Here is a 24632-nt window from a genome sequence, read left to right as displayed (position 1 = left end):
ATTGTGATTAAATTACAATTGCACTGTTTTTACATTAACTTCAGAAAATAACACTAAGCAACAAAATCTTGGACTAACACCCTCCCATACAAACAGTTAAATAAAAACCCCATAACCCCACCACCATACGATATATTCATTAATGTAGCTTTTTTCAGTTTTGATTTTTAAATATATCTTCATCTAAGAGATAGTTTGGTTGAACGAAATATAAACATAAACAAAAACTAAAAGAAATATGAAGCAACCAGCAAAGAGTCATTACAATTATAGCTGTGCGCACTTCAAAGAACAATAATGTCGGTGATAAGCGCTTTCCGGTTTCTAGCCGATTCTGGGTTTATTATTAGTTTCCTCCGCTCATTCGGGTATTGTCAATTGTATTCCTTACAAAACTTTCAGATGTTTGTGTGCACCAAATTACAAACCGCAAAAAGAAATATTAGTTGGATACTGACTAACATTTATCCGTTGCTTTAAATATGGCAGAGAAAGATGAGGTATGTATGCAAGTTCGTTTTAAAATAATTGTATAAAATAGATGACTACGTCATTGGTGTAGTGCTAAATGTAATAGAGAACGCATGTTACCCAAATGCGAGGGAGGGGGGATGGTGGACAATGACACGCGCAAAAATATAGTAAGGGAACGCGCGCAAAAAAGGTAAGGTTAGGAAAGTCCCCACAGCGCTATAATATTGCGTGAAATTATTGAAATCGCGATAGAACGTTTTCAGTTATATTTGTTTAAATTATTCATTGTTGAAAAATATATTGAAACTCTCCAACATCATTGCCAGCTGTCGTTAAGGGCTATTGATAATGAACAATTTAACACAGGTGGGTGTGGGATAGTACTATGATTGTTACATAATGGCAAAATATTACGGTAATAGTGATGTCCCATTTCTTTCAGTTGAGTATTATGCACCATTTAGTTTGTGAAGGAATAACATGATAAAAGCTATTCATGCCCTTTTTGTCTGCAGACTTTGATGAAGTGTACAGCAATTTGGACTCTGGAGCGTGTGTTTTTGTGATTTGGACTTTTAACATAGCTTTAAAAATTTCTCAGTCATATTGCTTTGAGTTCTGCACTGTCAGTTTATAGTGATGTCTAGCACTATCATGCTGCAGACATGTAGCATGATGTCCCACCCAGTCACATTATCCTGACACCAGTCTGTCCAGCGCTGCAAAGAAACACCAAAACACAACGCAATGAAAACACTGAAACACATTATTATCTATATCATAGCTGGAAATTGTAAAATTTGTGACATTTTTGAAAGAAAATAACAATTACTATTAATAGTGTCTAATACCATGTTTACATAAATTTAATGCTTAATATATTACTAATAAATACATATTAGTAATGATTTATTAATAATACTGGAATGTATGAACTTTGTGAAAATCAGCAGTTTAAATAGCCTGATATTATAAGTGTAACTGTCAAGAACTGTGCACTGACAATTATTTTAATGATCTAAATACAAAGATTCATGCAAAAATGGCATGTCAGATCATTTCTAAATTTATTTTGGAATTTACATCACAACAAAATTTTTTGGCCCATGATTCAGAGTAGTTACATTTTCCATATCAATTGTTCAATAATAATAATAATAAAAAAAGTACACGCAGTTTTCTGTTTATGACAGCTTTATATTATTGTTTTATGCACAAATTAATAAAATAATTATTCCCACCTCAGAGATATAAAATAAAAAGAGAAACATAGAAACACACTGTTTAGAGCTGCAAAGCAGCAGAAAAGGTGAACAGACCATTTTATAGAGCAGTTCATTTTTAAAAATTAAGCTTCCTTCGAAAATGAAAATACAAGCATCAATAATGATAAACCGAGACCTCTACAGAGAGAGTGAACAGACCAAAATTTAAGACCGAAATAAAGCTTCCTACAGAGGGTGAAAAAATACAAGCACCGAGACTTCTGACCATGTTATTTTTTTGTGTCAAATATATTTACCTGGGTTGTCACCATGTGTGTGTAAAAAAAATGTCGCAGTCAGATGGCTTATTTAAATCATTATTATATCAATAATAATGCTAAACATCAGATCTCGCACAATTAAACTGGCTCGACAGCGACTAGATGCAATTAAAAAATATCTCCCTGTTCGTGGTTCTGTGAAGCAAAAATTACAGGAGCATCATGAGTCTCAGGTGGAGTTTACAGAAGGTGCAGAACAGTTATTTAAACCGGTTACAAAAGCTACTGTGGGTCTTCTTTCCACGTTAGAGCAAACCGCAGCAGTGACTGCAAAAATAGCAGAAAGGTGACTAAAAAATACAAAAAAGATTCTAAGAGAACTTCCAGGTGAAATAGCTGCAGCTCAGCCACAAACACAAACACAAGAAATACTTGATAATATTGACCAGCTTTGTTCAGAAGTAACTGATGTAGGGCATCTTATAATAGAACCCGAATCGGCAAGAGAGAACTGAAGTGACTGATAAATTTACCTTAGAGTATTGCCTTCATAAAAAAATTGACAGTCTGAGAAAATTACCTGTGTTTGCAGCACAAAGTTTTGATCAAAGAAAAGTAAAATTTGAAGCCTGAGTATGCTGATGATAATATGGATCATGAAAAATGGTACAGATGGATAGATCACATACATTACAGAGTTGATCAGGCCCAAGATAACGATACAAAATATATTGCATTTATCAATGGAATAGATAACTATCTTGCAAGGTTACAAAAACCACAGCCATTATTACTACAACCAGGCTGAAAATCTGGAAAAGTGTAAAAACAAAAAGACAAACCCTTCCATCGACCAATAAACTTTGCCCCAATAATGGCCTTGCTGACGTTGATCAATGATGAAACTATTTATCTTAATGGGTGTGCTGGTCTTGGTAAAACCATGTGTATATGTTAAAACAGAGTGGTCCGTCTTCTTCAACCAGCAGACCACATGAACCAAAATTGTAAAGTTCTTGAAACTTGAGAACAGTTTTTAAATTAATACTGTACAACTTTTAACTCGTTACATACTATACATGATAACTGACTGTACCACACCCATTCACCCATTTGGCTAATTTGTATTACCACTAGGTCTTACTCCAGGCTTATTAGAATTTGCCTATATCCAGAAGTAGGTCCATGGTTTGTGCCCCTGAAATAAATGCTACATGACATAAAATTTGAATATGACAGTTAGGCCACAGGAACAATCAGTTGTTTCAGATGTTCCTGTATTATTAATATTTGCTTCTGTAATACATTTTGTTTCTTTCAAATGCATATTAACTGCATTTTATATAGCACTTATAAATAATGATGACAACAATATTGCAGAAAAAGAGCTTGATGCATATTCTTTTAAAAGATTTTTATTTTCCCTTGCAGTTTCATAACAAAGGTATTTTCCCCTTATTTTAAAATACTTCAATTAAAAAATTTGTTCTGTGTGCCCACTAGCCATTGCCTGTCCCAATACAGGGAGAAATACATTTTTAAGATTGAATAAAAGAGTAAAATAACAGGAAGATCAAGTTAAAAAAAGTTTAATGATACAAATACTCAAGAAAGTATTTTAAAAAATTGGGTTTTGAAATCATAATATCTTGCTTGGCAGCCAGGACACACACAGTATGGATGTTTATATCTAAGATTTGATTAATTTTTTCCTAACATGATATAAGAAAAAGCATTAGATTGGGTATTTTACAACTTTTTTCCTTATGGGGTTGCTAGTACAAGCCATAGATTCTATCACCTATGACTTGGCAATGACATACAAGAAATGCACACCCTGTGGATTCAAAATCCACGAATGTAGTCAAAATGTATACACCCTTTTTAGGCTGTATACTGCTATTAGACATCCGGTATTGCTGAATTGATCAATACATCCAAAGCTATTATAAAGCTTGCTGTGTTATTACATCATCCAGAACTGAGGCAGATTATATCAAAACAGTTGATTTTGCATGCATTTAAATTCGGAGAGGGATAAGTGATTTTGATATAATTTGTACCAGGTTAGAATAACTTGGTTAATATTGAAAAATAACTGAATATTTCTAGTGAAAGAGCTGGGAAATATCTGGTCAGCTTATAATTACTATCTTATGCTTAACATTACTTGACTTTTATCGTCTGTAAATCTCCACCCATGATGAAGAATTTTATATCATATTCTTAGAAACTCTTTGAATAATAGAGTACCCCAACAAATATTTGTTTTGTTTTTTAAAAATGCCTTCCTAATGGGTATCAAATATATTTAAATGGAACAGTCTTCCTAACCATGTCACCTGAAGTTCATTATAAGTATTCTGAATTAGGTAAGAGTAAAGGGGAACTTTCCGTCACAAACACTGACTCTGTTTCTTTGATTTTAGGTTACACTGATGCAGATGAAGACTGTACTTTCTGACTAATAAACACATTCACAAAAACTTGAACAGATTAACTGAATTAAAATTTGTGTTTACAGAAATGGTGTACATGCATTGGTGATACTTTTATTTATTTTTCATACAATGTGTATTTTTCATGAAAAATTATGTTTTTACATATATTTTCTTAGATTTGAAGAGAATACATTTACAAATGACAAAAGTCACACATGCAAGACAGGTATTTAACTATCTACAATGAAAATGTCTCTGTGTGTAATTTGGAATTTTAATATAGCTTTAAAAAAATTTCAGTCATATCGCTATGATGTCTGCAGTGTGATAGTTGACGATTTCTACCACTGGGGCATCATGATGCAGACATGTAGCATGATGTCCCACCTAGTCACATTATTCTGGCACCAGGCTGACCATTCCTAGCACTAACCTATTAATACTAGTCGCAATGTGAGGCAACCGTTAGTACCCTTTTGTTTTTTACATATTTGGTATGGCTCTGCCAGTTTTCGAACCCTTGACCTCCTGCAACCAAGGATGATGCTCTAATCACTGGGCCACCAGAGCTGCCCAAAATGAAAATATGACATACTGTAATTTTGAAGAGACATGGATAAAAGAGTTCTCTTTCTGTTCTTTTTGGTCAGTTCTAGCATATGAATCCATTCCTCTGTCAGGCATCAACACAGTTTTTGTTTAGGTCGTTTTCTTACACACTATCACTCAAAGAGTCGTCATAATTATTTGGTATGTAACTGTTTCATGAGGAGCCATCAGTGAAAACTAGGTCACTTTGATGTAAATGTTAAAGGTTAGTGGATTAGGCTTATCTTTCAATTAAACTCAGTATCCTTAAGTTAGGGTTTGCATTTAGCTTAGTTTCTTAACAGTCTATTGTTGAAGAGTCATGCAATTTGGGACAAGATGCATCATGGGTACTACCACCCTTTGTCAAAACTAGGCCAGCTAGTGAACTGCTTTAACATTTATATTTAGCAAAATTCCCCAGACACTATAGACTAAAGAGTCATATAGCTTTCTATATAGATGCATCATGAAGAATGCTACACCTGTAAGTATAGCTAATTCATTGTGGCCTATAAGCCATGCACAATTGGCCTTCATTAATGTTGTGTTTTGCTCAGTTTCTTGGCCAGTACTGCCAGCAGAGTGATATAACAGGGTATGAAGATGCTTTCTGACAAGTACAATACTCTTTAAGTGTAATTAGTAAATCACTGATCTGTATTTTACATTCCAGTGGTGTTTTTTCTCACCTTTTCATGTAAGTCATTTGTTTACACAGTATTACTGCATAGTCATGTAACTTGGTACAGGGGATGCATCATAACACAAACTACGTCATTTAGACAAAACAGAGCTTTGCATTCCAACCATACCCGGGGCCCTGAGTGGTCTAAGGCGTTCTCCGTTACAGATCACTGCCATCTCACCTCTGTCTGCATGGGATCGAGTCTAGGATTCGTCCAATGTGGGTATGTGAGAAAGCTTGCAAGTAGCTTCTCGTGGGTCGGTGGTTCTTCCCGGGGTTTTTCCGGGTTCTTCCTCCACCATTAATACTGGCCGCCATGCATAGTCTATCATGTGCTGAAAAATGGCATTAAACCCAACAACAACAACAACAACAACCAACCAAACAACCATACTGCTGTTGGTAGTTTTGTTGCATACTCATTATTGTCAGAGACAAATACTGTGTACACGTTATAAAGAGCCAGACAGTGGAGAAAGTATTTCATATTTCTAACTTGTCATTTGTAATGGTACCTTTGACCATATTTCTGTTCAAATATTTCAGCAAGTTGAAGAGTTTAAGTTGGAGAAGGACTCAGAGCTTAGATTTGAGCTTGATGAACACAGTACAGTCCACTTAGAGGTATGTATATCTTACTGTATGATTGTATTGTTCTTGTTTGATCTATATTGTAGTCTTAATTTTTGGTAACCCACAGTTAGCCATACCTCAAAGTTTTACTTGTTTTCCACAGGTATTCATTACAAGTTATACAGTATTCATTAATGATATCAGATACAGTCTCCAGTGGAAGGGAAAAAAGCTGGAGAGTAATTGTTTAAATCAAAATGTAAATTAAATTGCTAAGTTTGACATTAAAATTTACTGTTCTTTTTATCATGCCATTTTGTGCATGTACAATGGATCCCAAACATGAAATTTCTAAAAACCAAAAGGATTCATCTATGTGAGAAAAGAATCGATTTTGATTAGGGAGAAAATATTTTCAAAATTGATTTGGTAAATAAAGTGAAATCATGGACATTCAGAATTGATAGTATTTATTGTGCCATCCTGTAAGTGGATAATGAAAGAAAACACTGACTTGGAAAGAGTCTAAAGTAAATCAGTATGTAAGTTCAGGGACATTCTCCCACCCTAGATGGTGTCTGCCTAGATCGAACAGATTGCAGTGACCAGAATTCACAGATTATTATACAGGGACTGATGTAGATACAATGCAAACCTCCACCCCAAAGCCCAACCAAGGTACATCATCGAGTATAGTCATTGGGAAATTCTGTTGGACATATTTTGGCAGTATTTTACAGGTATAAATTCTGCAGAACCCATTCTAATACAGTATACATCTGTCCCATAAAATAAAGCAGTGTAATAATTCAAGTTAAAATTAAGTTGGACTATTAGAAAAGTTTGTAATTTCAAGTAAATCTTTCTTCACCAGCATTAAAATTTGTGTCAGACTATTGGAAAATCTTTCTTAGTTATGGTGTGCATTTCCATTTAAGAACATTCTTAAGATAATGTCTTCACTTCCTCACTGGCTTTAAAATGGTCTAACTTATGATTTAGAATAGTCTTTGTAATATCATCACACCACTGTCCTAAGTACATGATTTGCAGATGACTATGTTGATGGTTTGGAAGAGAACCAAGCTCCTATGTCAGATGTGCATAAAAGTCTAAGATAAACTTAGAAACAGCAGCTAATATTTAATTATGTGCAATAGGTTAACTTCACACAGAACCCTGAGAAATACTCAATGGCTATAGCAATAATAACTAACAACATATGTACAAAGCCTTGAGAAACCCTCAATAGCTTTACAAACTAAGAAATAACTTAGGAATAGAACCTAAGAAACACTCAGAGGACAATACAGTGTGACCCTGCTATAGCACGCTCCGTTATAATGCGAATTTGGATACAACACAGGCTTGGCTCCTGAAAATTTTATATGTATTTTTCTCACACATGAAAAAAAGTCTTTCTGAAAAGTACAGGAAAAAAGCCGTAAAAGTTTATTATCATTTTGGAAAGAGATCGCACATGAATAATACAAAGATGATTGTGGAGTGGCTCCAGAAATTTTATATATTTTTCTCGTACACAAAAAAACAATTTTTCTTTTTAAAAGTACGAAAAATAAAGTGTGAAATGTTTAATCTAGGATCGCATAGGGCTTCGCCAATGTTGCAAACTGTGATTTTATTTTCCTAATTGGCGGCAAAATATAACATCTGGTGATTTTTTTATTATTGGTGACATTGTTGGTTGTTTAAACTTGTATATACAACCATTGGTTTGGAGTTGAGAAATTCAGAGGCCCTATGAATTGAAAGTCGCATACCTGATATAAAATACACTGAAATTTATCTATTGTTACATAAACAATTTCTTTGTCCATATGGACAAACCAGCTTAACAGTGCATTGTTATATCATAATCCACTTATGTTGACATCAATCATGAGTACTGTATGTTGTGAGTTATCAGCTTTTTATTGTTGTTGGCATTTTTGGAAGTGGAGATTAACTGGATGAGGCATTATCTCATAATCTATCATTCATCAGATTTTTGGCTGCTTGCTAGTAATTACCATATTTACATAGAAACGTCATTTGTGTGTGGATGGTATGAAAAATTCCTCTACTTTCCACTCAGAATTAAATCCTTCAGAACACCCACCTGTTCTGTACTAATCATTGTCATCAGACCAGAACACCTGCATCTCTATCGTCCATTGACCCTTTGTTAAACTGAGTGGAAGGCAGCATCACTCAGTAACTACAAATGTAACTTTAAAAAATCGTACTTGTTGGTTTATTCAGTAGGCAGGAAGGAACTGTAAATAAGATCGACCAAACGATGCCCAATTCCTTTTTTAAAAATGTATCCAGATAAAATAGTTTGCTGAAATTTCAAAGTAAACATTACCATTAAAGCACCGACTGTTATGAAAACGTACTTAGAAAATGGGGAAAAAATCAGTCTCGATCATGCAGTACAATTATTTCATGTTGCTGCCACAATAAGAAATGGGCATTTGTTGTGTTCTCTAAAGCTTGCCTTTAGCTGTGACTTCAATAACGTATGCACCCTTCATCAAAGAAAGCCAACTACAATCTTCAATAAAAACAAAGAACTTTTCTTCAAAAAAGTCAGTACCAAACTTAAATAAAAGCAATGGAATCTGATGGATTTTTGCATTTTCCAACATGACTGGAACATGTTTACTGTGCTGTGAATGTTTAATTTTTGCAGGGAAACAGTTTGTGCATATGAGTACTACCAGTGTCGGCTTAAAACGCAAACTAACTTTTATTGACTTGGGACGTACTGAAAAGCAAGTGTGCTTCATCGTTTGTTAAGTGATTGTGCTATGTTTATCCAATGAATTCAGACCTATATGACCTGTGACAAAATTATTGAATATTTTAAATCTCTGTGGATTTTTTTGAAGGAATTACTTGTATTGTGGATTCAATATATGTTTTGAGATTCGTGGGTGAGTACACAGTGTTGATACTCTATTCATGCTATACATAAGACATGTATATATAAACAGTATACACGTATATGTACCAGTCCATGGTTCTCTAAATAAAGTACAATCTTATATATTTATATATGCCTTATCTGTTTTCACTACAGGTGTATTTCCCATTTAATATGCATCGATTTAAGATGTTAACTGTGCCAATGAAGCACGTATTTTACCGCCCTCATTTATTACCTACCCCTCTCTCCCACCCCAATTTTTTTTAGGGTACATTCATCATTTTCTTCAGCTAACTGACCTGGTTGCTTATAACACAGTTTGGTCTATAACATGGTCAGGTTCTATGGCTCCCAACTACCATGTTATAGCGAGCTCACATTGTATATGGAAAAGGAATGTAAAGGAGGTGATCAAGACAGGTGGTCTCACTGCAGTGGTCTCTCAGAAATGTTTTACTATGTAATCAATAATTTGAATGCTGAGAATTTGATCTCAAGACACGTGATCTCTAATAGTTTTGGTCTATCAAGAAAAGTTTTACTGCATAATCAGTAAATCTATGCAATGAGAATTTGATCTCTCAGGACAGGTGCTCTGACATAGCAGTTGTCTCTCAAGAATGGTTCTACTGTATAATCAATAAATCTGAGCTTTGAGAATCTGGTTTCTCATAACAGGTCCTAATACTTTATAATGAATAAATCTGTCCATTGTGAATCTGGTCTCTAAAGACAGGTGGTCTATCATTATAAACATTAGTGGTCTGTAAAGAGTAATATCGTATTGACAAGGTTTTCGATGAATTCTGTTGCTGGCATTTTACACATGATTGCAGGAAACACATTTTATCACTGTTCTGTAAATATGTATTGGGGCTCTGCAAAACAAGCCTAGCCAGGTGTGATCCTTAGGGTTGACAACCATTCTTAATATCTCTTTTCATTTTTAAGTTCTTCTGCCGTTAACAAGAAAATAAAAATTGAATAAAGGGATCAATGTTCTTGCCCCAAAAGCAAGCTTATATGTTCTTTATATATATATATATATATATATATATATATATATATATATATATATATATATATATATATATATATATATTTAATTTTTTTTGTCTTTTAATTAGATTCTTGATGGCATGGCAGAAGTGTTTGGAACAGAGCTAGTCACAGCAAGACAATACACATTTTACAAAGGAGCAAAAGTAGCTGTGTACACATGGCATGGCTGTCATATTAAAATATCCTTTCAGTTTTTCACAGTTTTTTGTAAAAGTAGAAAATAACTTGAATCGAGTTTGATAAGTGTATGTAGAGTGAAATCAGCTATAGTTATCAACTGTGTGTAGCATCCACCTGTCTGATTAATGCCCAGCACTATGTAGTTTCTTCAAATACATTATCCAATCATAATACCTTAAGGGAACTACTACTACCTCTCAAATCCAGCCCTTCCTGGCTACAACAATTTAGTTAAAAGCTAATGTTTATCTTCCCATGTAGATTGGAGTTAGAGTTTTCTCCCTTTGATATAGTGGTTGGCTACAAATCTTGTAAATACTTCAACACTCTATACAGACAGAGAGGTCTCACAACCCATTTAAAAGCATTTTGAAAGTTATCAACTTTAAAGCAGGTTGAAGGAGTGTTCTCGTTGAAGGGAAGTATACTTCATCCATAAATTTCTTACTAATTCTTCAATTTTTTGATGACGGTATTTATGGCTTTTTTCAGTAAAATCACTTTGCCATGCTCACACACTTAGGTGCCCTTTGTACTTACATGTATGGGTCGTTAATGCATCTGCCCACATTGCTTAATAGCTATGTTTAAATATGTGTAAATCTGGTGTGTGATGTAGTTGACTCAATTAATATTGCTGTATGATTTTTGCTATGGTTGGATACATACAATAATGTTTTCTATACTAACCTGGTCTTATCATCCACTTTGTAGTTATATATGTGACATTTTACTGATTTTACCAGTATAGGCTGTCGTATGACCATTCCTACAGGTGACACTGTCTTACAATTGATATTATAGCCTCCACTTCGTAAGTATCAGTGGTTGTACAATCTTTTCCAGTTTTATCTCAGATTTCACAGGAGGTGTCAGCATTGCCATGTTCACCTAGACACAATGAAGTATGCTTATAAGCTCCGTTGTATTTGCTAGATCTGACTGACGAGAGAAGACTATGCCTTCTGACTGTTAAATTGAGGAAGTTTTTCACTTGTTGCCAACCAGAGGTTTGCTTTCTTCCTCCTTCTCTGTCAACAGATCAGTCCAAAGTTAGATCATTTGTTGACATGCTAATCAACAAAGACCAACCAATGATTGACTGTTATTGCTATCAGGTCAAGTGACTGACTTGGAGAGCATTGACAGATACATAACAACTCTCAGAATGGTAAAGCCCTTGTCAGTAAGCACCTCAGATGCCATCTTGACTGGTGCAATATGGTCTGGTTTTGTAGAATAATTATATTCTATAAGCCACTGCCATTATGAATTCGACAATATGATGCACAGTTCTGTCACTGTTGGTCAGCTTACATTGATCAAAATCCCATATGCTATCTAGTTATGTGCATTGGCACTCTTAAGGCTCAGGCTACCCATAATGCCATAGTACACTAAGATCAATCAATGGCCAGGTGTACCACAGTATCTACTGAATGTGGGTGCTTTTTGGGGAAAACAGTCCAGATAATCCATTACAAGTTAACAGTCAGAGTTTTCAAGAATCAATGTGGATAAAAGCATAGAGAAGGTAGTCATTCCAGTTTCTTTCCATGTTGTCAGATGTTGAGTGCTCATCGTCATTACCAAACCCAATCTAGCTTTCAAATATGCATGGGGATACTGCTTATGATGATCTAATATCACATACTCTGTTCCCCGCATCTGTACACAGGCCTGCACTGGAGAAAGACACCCAGTTGACGGAGTGTGTGATTTGGATTTTTATTGTAGCTTTAATAATTTTTCACTTGTATCGCTACAATGTCTGCAGTGTGGCAGCTAAGAGTGATGTCAAGCACAAGGGTATAATGCTGCAGACATGTAGCATGATTTCCCACCCAGTCATGTTATCCTGACATCAGGCTGACCAGTCCTAACACTAACCTCTTAATGCTGTCGAGCACCATGCGAGGCAGCTGTTAGTACCATTTTTGTAAGCCTTTGGTATGACCCTGCTGGGGATTGAACCCACACCCGAGGCAGATGCTCTAACCACCCAGTTGATGGAGGCATACTCTATTGTACCATGACAATTCCATACCACTCTGTGGGTCAGTTATTACTTTTGTGCCTAGTTCCTGTTATGGACCCAGGGCAGTTGATAGCTTAAATTCTTACAAAGAACTGTCGGTCTGAGAGTCCTTTGCTGTTAGGGTTAATGAATGCAATAATGGACAAGTCTAGGTTGCCTATTTATGAGGCCTTTACAATGATGCTGTTGTTTCAATGGTGACTGAAATTTTGCTTCTTGTAACAGACCCTGCATATGAGGTCCCATCACAGGAATGGGAGAACCTTGAGTTGACAGTTGTATGGAATGAGCACAACATGCTGGGGTACACATCTTCCATGAATTCATGGATAAGTTTATCTTATTCCAGTCTGGTTACAAGCAGTGCATTTGAAACCTGGCAAAAAATTCTAAAAGCCAACAAGACCTGCAGTAACCTGAAAATACTACTTGTCCTGTCCATAACCAACTGATCCTATATTTCATCATACAAGATGTTGTCAGCCACTTAGTGATAAATTTGGGTAGACATGAATATCAACCCCAAAATGAGATATTTAGATCATATAGTCCAGTTTATTATATTTTATTAAACATACTTGTAACATGATCACTGTTTACAGATCAGGCCAAATATTCTCATTGTCCAACCGATCCAGATCCATACACAACGTAGAGGATGGTCATCATAATCTAATCATTGATGGCAAGTATAGTTTATAGTCTGTCAGTAAGAATTGGGATCCTCATCCATTGACTTGTCATCATTGACAGAGTCAGAACTAGACCAAGTCTGTGGTACCAGTATCCAGTGTACAGCTGCTCATGACATTAGGTCTGCAGAAAGATGAGTTCCAGCAGTGTTTTGCTGGAACTGGAAATGGGTCAGCTGCATTCATGTTAGCAGAATGCAGTCGACACTCTTTCTTTAGATTGGAATGGTTTGGATGCATAATGTGCACCTATTTCTGAACATGATACAGAAAGCAAGTGAAACCAAGTATTGCCTTATCATGATCAGTCCACTCATATGGAAACAGATTGTGTTTAGAGGTGTATTGTGGATTGACTTCCTCATTAATGTAGTGGCTGAAATCACCAACAAACAGAGATTTCTTCATCTGCTTAAGCAACCACTACCTAATATAGATTTGTTGAACATGCATGACTTTGTCCAGATTATGTGAAACAAGCCCTCATGAACAAACATTTCTCTTGTCAAGTGTTGGAGAAGATTGCTTGAGTTTGACAGCCCTCCACCCAAAGACCGAAGGAAAAGGAGAATTGTTGCACAATGGTGTGAGCACAAACACACTGCATATTTGACTGCATGAATACCTCAATAGCTATTCTTCTACTTTCACTCTTTGATGAGAAATCATACCAAAGTTCTACCCATTACACAATCTTCGACATGCTGTGTCATCATAGAAGATATGATTTCAAACAAGTCGACTTATCTAATCTGCTGTCAAATTTCAAGTTCCCACATCCAAAGGCATTGGCTCTGTGTCCAAAATGGATTTCTCATGTGTATTAAACAAAATGATTAAGACACTGTTTGAACTGCTTGCAAGAGCCTCATAGTTCAGCTCTCGTATAAGACTTGTTTTCAAATTGCACTAGTGAAAGCATGCAGAATGGATGGAGATATGCTTTATCAGTTGACCTGAACTACTTGCAAAGTGGAAATGAAAAATTATTCTGTTTTGGTGTCTGTCATTGTGTGGTCAGATCATGGGTGACCACTCTTAGTGGGGCTTCTTAATGAGGGAGAGACCACTGTATGTAAATAAAACCTGCACATAAAGCCACTGGTCTTAAAGCTCTCTGGAGAGATATGGATTGATGTGTGTATCATTTTACCCTCACTGATAAAGAAGCACAGGGATATTATCTCTCTTTTCTTACACATTGATATTGTCATACATTTGTAATGTCCTTAAACTTATGCTACACCTCTAGACATAAACATTGGGTCAGTAAATCACATAGCATTGGTCAAGTCCTCTATAGATGTTCTAGAGAGAATATCTACATTTGACAAAAGATAAAAACATTGTCATTTGTTTTTTACATAAATTATAGAGATTCAAGTCATATACATATAAAGTATTTTTGCTGTTGTTTTTTATGTTTGTATTATTTTTTCAACCTCAAATTTTGATATGTTGAAACTGAAGTGAGGTGACTGCTCCAGTGGCCTAGTGGTTAGAGTGTCAACCTTGGATGAGGGAAGTTCCAGATTTGAACCCTGGCCAAGTCATACCAAAGACTTATAAAATGGTACTAACAGCTGCCTCACTAGGTGCTCAGCATTAAGAGATTAGTGTTAGGACTGGTTGGCCTGGTGTCATGATAATGTGACTAGGTGGGACATGATGCTACATGCCTGGGGCATGATGCCTCAGTGCTAGACATCACTATAAATTGTCACACTGCAGACATCGTATGATAAGACTAAAAAAAATTTTGAAGCTGCATTGTATATACATAGATATGGTCATATATTTGTGTGTGTGATTTGTATTATTTTTCTACCTCATATTTTAACCACTCTGATGGCCTAGTGGTTAGATCGTCCACCTTGGATGCAGGAGGTTGTGGGTTCGATCCACGGCCAAGTCATACCAAAGACTTACAAAAATGGTACTAACAGCTGCCTCGCTTGGCGTTCAGCATTAAGAGGTTAGTGTTAGGACTGGTCGGCCTGGTGTCAGGATAATGTGACTGGGTGGGACATCATGCTACATGATGCCCCAGTGCTAGACATCAGTATAAACTGCCACACTGCAGACATCATAGTGATATGACTGAAAAATTGTTAAAGCTACATTAAAAATCCAAATCATATACACACACACACATACACACACACACTCAACCTCATATTTTGATATGTTAAAACTGGAGAGGTTCCTGTTTCAGCTGGCTTCATACATATAGCAAGGTATAATTTAGTAATGTCCAGTGACCAAAGTGTTATTTTCTAAGAACATATTATAAATGGTGATTGCCACTGGGTAAGTAATTAATTGGTGAATCTTAAAATGAAACAGGAGTCTAGCAAATAAAGGAATAACCAATTATAAAATAATGCAGAAAGGTCATGGATCTCTCCATTTCTTTTATTATTAATCGTAATTAAATATTTTGACATTTTTTATTTGAATCAAGAATGGCTTCGAAAAAATACTGATAAATGATTTAGATACGTCAAACAATCAGTATATATTTGATATACCAGTCAAAAATAGTTTATTTGTTACATTCACATGTGTGTTGGAACATTTCTTGTTAAGAAAATGTTCCTGTCCTGATAATGGCAGTTTTCAAGAAGCTTTTAAATATAAATCGGGTCTTTTAATAGTGAGAATCCCTGCATTCAGTGAGGAACTCTACGTTATCAGGACTTACAGTTTTTAGATAAATGTTGCCTTGGATTTGCATGTTAGAAACCCTACACAAACTTCATTAGATTTTCATACTTTCAAAGAGGTAATTAGAACATCACAGTAATTTTTATATTCAAAATTCATCCTTGACTTGATATACCTGACTGGGAAGACAGAAGTTGCTTACATCTCCAAGGAGACACCCATGTTGATGTATGTGAACATGCATGCAGCTTTGGAACAGATGAGAATGTATGCAGAGAAAGAAAGAGTTAGAGGACCAAGAGTAAGTACAAGAGATGAAGAATTGATGCAAAAAATATACCTACCATATACTTACCATGTTCACATTACTTTAATCTCTTGGAGTCATAAATAATTATTAGTTGCTTTCCTTATTATTTTTTTAATTAAGAATTCATCTGACTAACTCACATGGTTTTAAATTACACCTCCAGTCAATTTCACACTTCTGTGCCATTTATTTTATTCTGATAGCATGTTCAGACTCGGACTGTATATCAACATAAAGAAAATATTCCTGAGTTGTTCCTGATGAAAGACTTAAATACATCATTGATCATTTAACAACCATTTTTATACAAAGCTTCTCTGTTGCTTCAAATCATATCTACTTGGATTGAATTTGAAGGCTATGCTTCTAGTGAGTCATGCAGTGAAATGTGTTACTTTCAGTTCTGATTGGTGGTTATTGTTTGTTCAAATCCAGGAGACTTCTCCGGTGGCCTAATGGTTAGTGCATCCACCTCGAATACAGGAGGTTGCTGGTTCAAATCCCGGCCGAGTCATACCAAAGACTGTTAAAAAATGGTACTAACAGCTGCCTCGCTTGGCACTCAGCATTAAGTGGTTACTAAGGACTGGTTGGCCTGGAGTCAGGATAATGGGACTGGTTGGGACATCATGCTACATGTCGGGGCATCATGCCCCAAAGCTAGACATCACTGTAAACTGCCACACTGCAGACATTCTAGCGATATGGCTGAAAATTTTTTAAAGCTACATTAAAAAGCCATGAATGCAGAAAATTTGAATGATTTAACTCTCACTTTGCAGCAAATAATAACATTCTGCATTAGTTCAACATGAGATTACATAAATCACTTCAGAAAGGGCACTTCTATTGCCCTGCATATAATCAGTATACTTTTGAGCTCTTTAATGCATTTAAAATGGCATAGGCTATCAAGATATGGACTCTTTTACTGAGGTATGAGTAAGTCAAGATGCCAGAAAATAAATTTAGCTAGTGTGTTTGAAACTTGTCAATCCTACAATTCTTTTGACTTTGTAGGCTTCAAAGAAAAATGTTATGGAATTGTCAGTTGTGGTATTTTAAAACTATCTTATAACCTTAGTTTAAAAATTTTCTGTTGATTCTATAAATAAATAAGGTATTGTAATACTATTTCATCAGAAGAGGATATATATATATATATATATATATAATGAATAAAATGTGTCACCAGACTGACATTTATACAGAGAAGTGCATAGAAATGTGTTAGTGTCATATATCAGTCAAAAGTGGAACACATTCTTTTCAAGTGTATTGACCGTGTGAGGCAGAAGTATTTTGATGTTATCTAGTAACTTCTATATTTTTGTCAAGTGTAATGACTTCCATCATGTGATACATAAGTATTTTGATGTTATCTAGTAACTTCTATATTTTTGTCAAGTGTATTGACTTTCATCATGTGATACATAAGTATTATGATGTTCACTGACACTTGAAAGCATTTTTTCAAGTGCTTTGACTATCACCATGTGAGACAGAAGTATTTTGATGACTTGAGTGCATTCATTTGCCAGTGACAGTGGAATACATGTTTGTCAAATTTATTGACTGCCAGCATGTGAGATTTTGATGTGAACTCACTTAAGAAGCTTTGATGATGAACCACATGGGGAAATCCTGGATTATTTTAAAAACTGGTTTACAGATAAAGAAACATTGACACTGTATTTTCTTTTACATTTGTATCTTTTATTTTATGAACTTTATATTTTTTTACTTTCTTAATTTTTTTTCTCTTTTAATATGTCATGTTGATGTTTATTTGGAAAAAGTTTTTTCCTCAATTGGAATTTTTGTATGTTTATATTTATATAACATAACTTTCATCAGCACCATATGGCTATTATTGTGCTGATGTGCCATTAAATTCTATACATATATTTATTCAGGTGATGGTTGTAGGTCCAACAGATGTAGGCAAGAACACCATCTGTAGACTTTTGTTAAATTATGCAGCCAGAGTTGGCAGAATTCCTGTATTCATCGATTTGGATGTTGGACAGGTATCCAATTTAATATATAAAATTTTTAGGATGAATGCTGTATTGTCTGTAATTTTCATACATTGTTTCTGAAAATTATTTTTTAGGATACACAAATAGGATACACAAATGAAACAAGATCTGACCGAATTTGACATCATCCTGTCTTGAAGTGCTTTTATTTTTCTACAAACGATACAGTTCTGCCATCAGATATGCTGCTGCTACTAAGAATAGAAAAATCTTTAACTTATTTTTTTTAAAAACTGTTCGTCAGAAATTGACTAGATTTGATCAAAAATATCCAGCTTGAAGGCAATTCCAGAGTTATACAAATATTGCTGATCATCCATAAAATGAGGCTACTTTTGTTAAAAATGGAAAAACATTTACACAACTATTGTCTCTAAAAATGCTTTCAGTACTGGACAACTGATGCTGATTTGCTATCATATATGGATGAAGATACAAAGGCAGAGAAACCTATAAAATAAAACAAGTATCTTTGTATTCTTGGCAATTATCAGCTTTGGAAGAAACTGCTAAAGAAAGTGTCCAACTGACCTATATTTCTTTGCCAGCTGTTTTTGTATTTGGCTCTTTGTTAGATGGTGTGAGATCTCAGATCTCTTGTTTTAGTGGGCAATTACTGTTCATATTGTTTCATACATTTTACTTGTAGAAATATTTTGTATTTTCAAAATGTAAAGCATATTGTTCATTGTTACGAATAAAGGACATTATTTCTTTCGGACAATATGTTTTAACCAGTTTAATATTTTTAATCTCATGAAAATTTCATCCAATTATTATTGAAAACAGCAGGTAATTCTTTTGGTTCTTTTCTAACTGCCAAAATAGTTGTATGGTTATGGTGTTTTGTTCATCCATCCATCCATCTATCACACCTTGATTAGATTATGTAGAACATCTGCCTTGAATGCGGGAGGTCATGGGTTTTTGAATCTGGCCGAGTCATACCAAAGACTTATAAAAATGGTACTAACATCTGCCTTGCTAGGTGCTCAGCATTAAGAGGTTAGTGTTAGGACTGGCTGGCCTGGTGTCAAGAGAATGTGAATGGGTAGCACATTAGGCTACAATTCTGCAGCATTAGACCTCAGTGTTTAAAACATCACTATAAACTGCCACACTGCAAACATCATAGCTATATGACTGAAAACTTGTTAAAGCTATGTTAAAATTCCAAATCACACACAAATACACGCACATTAGAAGTTGGAAAGAAATTTCTTGTGGCATCATATGAACATTGGTGTTAACAATATTATGTTTTGGTAAGTTCTTTCAATTGTATGTCATGCATTATTTTTGTTTCACAGCAGACTGCACAGACTCAGTTGTCTTAGCAGTGGACTAAATAATTTAACTCAGGACTTTGACAATTATGGTTGTTTTCCAAGAGAGTACATGTTTTTTGGTCAAATTTTTTAACCTGTATTGATTACTTTATGAAGAATTGATGCCACATCTAGTGCAAGTAATGGTTGCTTATTTATAGTCTGACTTAGAAAATGTTACTCTCCTGTGAAAATTAACACATCCACACTAGGGGTGAAATGATTAATTGATGTAACAATATTTTTTCCATATCAATACAAGAGGTGATGAATGAATACAAAAAAATATTTACCCTATACAATTTACTTCAGTCTTCAGCAGTTGTGAATAATTATTAAGTCATTTGCCTTTTTATTCTTTAAATTGAGAATTCATTTGAAAGAGCTGTGGCACATGCACTTATGTAGTTCATTTCAGTAACAAAGAAAAACTATTGACAGCACCCACTTGCTTTCTGCAAATTAGTAAATACAAGGTGACTAACTCTTGTGATTTGAAATCTGGCCCCCTCCGATGAATGCCATGCTGATTATTGTTTCTTGTCAGCATGCATAGCCACAGATAATATATATTAAAATAATAAAGACATACCATATTTGTACCCCATGTATGATTGAAGTAGTTTACTGATCATTTAATAACCACTAGTATGCAAAGTTTTACTGTTACTTCACATCTTGTCCACTTGTATCGAATATGAGGGCTACACTTCCATTCTGTCATGCTGTGAAATATTTTACATTCGATTATGATTAGTAGTTATTGTTTGTTCCAGTCCAGCATAAAACAGTAACCACCAACGATAACTGTAGCTTATTTACTGTGTGACACACAAAAGATAATGGCATACAAACTCATTGATACATAGCAACAGAGAAACTTTATGCAAAGTGGTCTATAAAGTACTTAATACATTGTACATGGTGGAATAAGTTTGGAATGTCTCTTTCATGCTGATATAATCAGTGACTGAATGGGATAAAAAAATTTAGCACAGAATCTGCAAGTGGACAGATTTCAGACTACATGAAATTATGGTCCCAAGGGAGGGATGTAATAATTTTCTTTATCATGAACAGAAACAAGTGTCTGTGTATGCTGCAAATATTTTGCATCTGCAGGAAGTACATAGTGAAGGACTTGGTTGTTAATCTCTGCCCCACATATTCAGAATTGTTACAGATAAGATTTTCCTTACATGAGGAAATTGTCATTTCTTCTGTTTTGAAGATACCACCATAATGCAATCCAAATTTAAGTGAAGACTTGAAACTGATAGTGTTTTAAAACCATTCATGTGGTACAAAATAAAGGATATAGCAACCAAGATGAATCCAGCACGTGATACAATGGAGCAGCCTTAAATATCTCTTGAAGGTTGAATACAATTTGTGACACCTAAGAAGGAGTCTGTTTATAATTTTTTAAGTTGTCATAGGTGTGAATTGCATATGAACGGGTAAGTCTATGCATATCATTTGCATGCTGCAAATACAACCAGTATGTCAACACATTTAAAATTATACCACCCTACCACTGAGAGACCTGCTAAAGATGAGAAGACCATTTTTTAAAAATATTTAGATCAGTTATGTAGGCTATGTATCATGAAGTATATTGATACATGTGGATGTATATCATACATGTAAACTAATGATGTTGCAGAGTATTGTTAATACAACAACAACAAAAAAACAGTTATCTTAAGCATGATAGATAAGGCAGTATATTGCTTTATATCAATACTTGACTGAGTATTCATGAATATTGAATAGTAATTCTATTAAAGATGGCATTTACAAAACATTTTTACAAGATCTAATAGACAATGAGTATAAACCTAACACACAGTTCCATACATTCCATATAGGGGCCCCGAGTGGCCGAGTGGTCTAAAGCGCTGTCCGTTACGGATCACTGCCATCTCACCTCTGTCTGCGTGGGTTCGAGTCTCGGATTCAGCCAATGTGGGTATGTGAGAAAGCTTGCCAGTAGCTTCTCGTGGGTCGGTAGTTCTTTCCAGGGTTTTCCCGGGTTCTTCCTCCACCATTAATACTGGCCGCCATCTATAGCCTATCGTGTGCTGAAAAATGGCATTAAACCCTACAACAACAACAACATTCCATACGAGTGTAAACCTAATAACACACAGTTCCATACATTCCATACAAGTGTAAACCTAATTACACACAGTTCCATACATTCCATATGGGTTTAAACCTAATTACACACAGTTCCATACATTCCATACGAGTGTAAACCTAATTACACACAGTTCCATACATTCAATACGAGTGTAAACCTAATTACACATAGTTCAGTACTTCTCAGAAGATTATTACTATCTTGCAAATACTGTGAATTCTTTCATTTTTGACGTGTTCAGTTTTTTTGTTTCTTTACAAAATGACTTATTTTGTTGGTTGTAAAACCTTTCTGGTTTATGGAAGTGGTCTTATCACTTTTGCTGAAGGATAATTTTTCATTGGGTCTTTAAATTCATGGTTTCTACAGTGATAAAATCCCCCAAAATTGTATTTGGTGCCACTGTACTATGTGAGATTCATGACTTAAAATCACAGGTCTAACCAGTGTATTATGAAAGCCATTTTTTATCTATTTGTTTGATAAATTCCTGTTGAGTTAACTCCCTTGAAGAGCATATTGGACTAGTAAAATAACTGTGCTTTGTGAAACTCCTAAGGACAACCATGAATTATTCTTCAAAACCTACATTAAATTTGTATTACCTTTTTGATAATAACTTGTGTAAAATTGCATGAAGATATTTCAAAACAGTTAAATACATGTAATTTATGGAAGATAAATTGAATGCAGATATACCATTTGTTTAACAAACTAAACTTTTCTCCATGTCAAGACTACTTTGTACATAGTACGATATTTATACATCTATTGTATCTTTCCTTTTATGTTGGAAACCATTTCATACATTAACATAGTATACAATTTATTGAGATGAATCAGATCATATGGACCGATATACCCCATACCACGTCTGTGTGATTCCAGATATTTAGTTAATGGAATGTCAATTCATAGTAAATTTAATATAAAGTAAATTAAAGCAGTGCAATAAAAAAAAATGTACATGAAAACACAACAAATGTAACATTTGTAAGAACAAATTTGGGATGTTCATTGTATTGATAAAACGTCCAGATTTTTCATGAAAACTCCAGATTTTTTGGCAAAGGGATCGAGATCCTTTGTTTGCAGGTTAATGCATGTATGATGTTAGAGGGCCTTGAGTAGTTACCAGATTTATTTTCCTCTGCTTTTGGTTTCAAAATGATTGATATTAAATTGGGTCGTTCTGTTTGTCTTCCTTTCATCCATCCCACTTTCATTGTATTGCCTTAACTCCTCCATTTAATTATTATTGAATTTCAGTGCAGCTTGATATTGATGAGGTTTTGGCTTACTTAGTTTTCAAAATATTTTTGGGCTGTTGTTAGTGTTTTGTGTTTTCATTTAACAGAACTATGGTCCCTGATTGTCAGATCTGAACACTTCTTATTGGATTTCAAACAGTTTGTATCCTTCATCTTGAAGAGACTTTGGCAGAGTGATTGTTAGCATTCTACATCACTGCATGATGGAGCCATGGTTTTGATAGTTAAACCTACCCTTTTTCATTCTACACAATAACTGTTTATTTTGATAGAATTTCCACCATATTTTTTATGTAGTTCGGTAATGATGAGGCCTTGGTTGAGTTAGTATCCTGCATTATCATTTTGGCCAAACCTGAAGATTTAACCTCACACTAAGGACTTTGTCAGCACTGATTTAATCTCTACTCAGTGTTAATATCACTTGATAGAATGGTGAGGCATGTTAACAGATTGTCCAAGATATGTGGCAGGTTGTATTATGATCCCTGTACCTGTTTAGCATCGTGATTGGTTATTCATGTGTCTGGACAATAACAATTCGGGCAAGTCACAATGAATTCACCAGAGCATCAGATCTAGGAGTCATTCATATGTCAAATAAAACAACACATCCTTTGCTTTGAATATTGAACTTCCTACACATATACCAATTTAGATAAAAGATTAAGACCATGCTGCAGACTTTAAGATTGCCTACCATTGGTAGCATTATTTTTTTAATGTTGATGTAGCTACTGCATTGCAGATGGAGAATCCCCTGTTCTATAATTTGCTACACAGCAGATGCTCTAAACAAGAATTCATATGCTGAAATAATGCTATAAAACTAATATGAAATATCTTATAGAAAAACAAAATAACAATACTAAAATAAATAAAATTTAAAAAATTGCAATTATTAGAGCTTAATGTTGTTTTTTCTGAGTGTATCGTGGTATAAACTGTCAGTTGCCAACTCAGCTTACATAACACCCTTCATGCATTAAACTCTTAATTGTTTTGGCTGCTTCAGGCCTGCACTGAGTGAATGGATCTTGGTCAACAGCCATGGTCTTGATACTTTGATGGCACATTACATTACCTGTATAAATTGCATTCATTTAAAATGTGTGTGTGTGTTATACACACAATTTATCATATTAAAGATCACACATTTGATCTTTGTATACTTTTGAGGACCTCACCACAGTTAGAAGACAACAAAAAATTAACTGAATTGACTTGCTTAATTTTTCTTTCAAGAGTGATGTATCTATTCCTGGTACAGTGGGAGCCGTTACAGTGGCGCGACCTGCAGATGTTGAGGAAGGGTTTAGCCAGTGTGCCCCTCTTGTCTTCCACTATGGACATATCAGTCCAGCAACTAACCTGAAATTGTACAACATCCTGGTTTCAAGGATTGCAGAAGTTGTGAATATAAAATGTGATGCCAGTAAAAAAAGTAAGTATTGTCTCCACGGTGAATGGTAAGGCATAGGTATTGCTCCTTCCATCAGTTTGTAATTCATGATGGCAGTATTGGCATTGTCAGTCATGATGGCAGTATTGACAGTGTCAATCATAATGGCAGCATTGACAATGACATTCATGATGGAAGTATTTACAATGGCATTCTTGTTGGCAGTATTGACACTGTCATTCATGATGGCAGTATTGACATTGTCATTCAAGATGGCAGTATTGACAATGACATTCATCATGCAAGCATTGA

At 34.9% G+C, this 24632-nt stretch overlaps 1 protein-coding gene across 1 annotated transcript in view; it reads left to right on the top strand.

Annotated features, from left to right (window-relative positions):
* The first annotated feature begins 422 nt into the window (after positions 1–422).
* LOC149779432 (polyribonucleotide 5'-hydroxyl-kinase Clp1-like) overlaps positions 423–24632 on the top strand; it is a 39964-nt gene continuing 15754 nt past the window's right edge. The window contains exons 1-6 of the mRNA XM_089938619.1: positions 423–500; positions 6224–6301; positions 10310–10423; positions 15997–16122; positions 18048–18161; positions 24164–24362. Coding sequence (XP_089794745.1) covers positions 483–500; positions 6224–6301; positions 10310–10423; positions 15997–16122; positions 18048–18161; positions 24164–24362 — 649 coding nt within the window. The 5' untranslated portion in view covers positions 423–482. The remainder of the gene's footprint in view (positions 501–6223; positions 6302–10309; positions 10424–15996; positions 16123–18047; positions 18162–24163; positions 24363–24632) is intronic.

Source organism: Sinohyriopsis cumingii, chromosome 17 (genome assembly GCF_028554795.1).
Source record: "Sinohyriopsis cumingii isolate HCF-2022 chromosome 17, ASM2855479v2, whole genome shotgun sequence".
Lineage (NCBI taxonomy): Eukaryota > Metazoa > Mollusca > Bivalvia > Unionida > Unionidae > Sinohyriopsis > Sinohyriopsis cumingii.
Note: the sequence above shows the minus strand (reverse complement) of the source record. Positions and strands in the feature narration are given on the sequence as shown.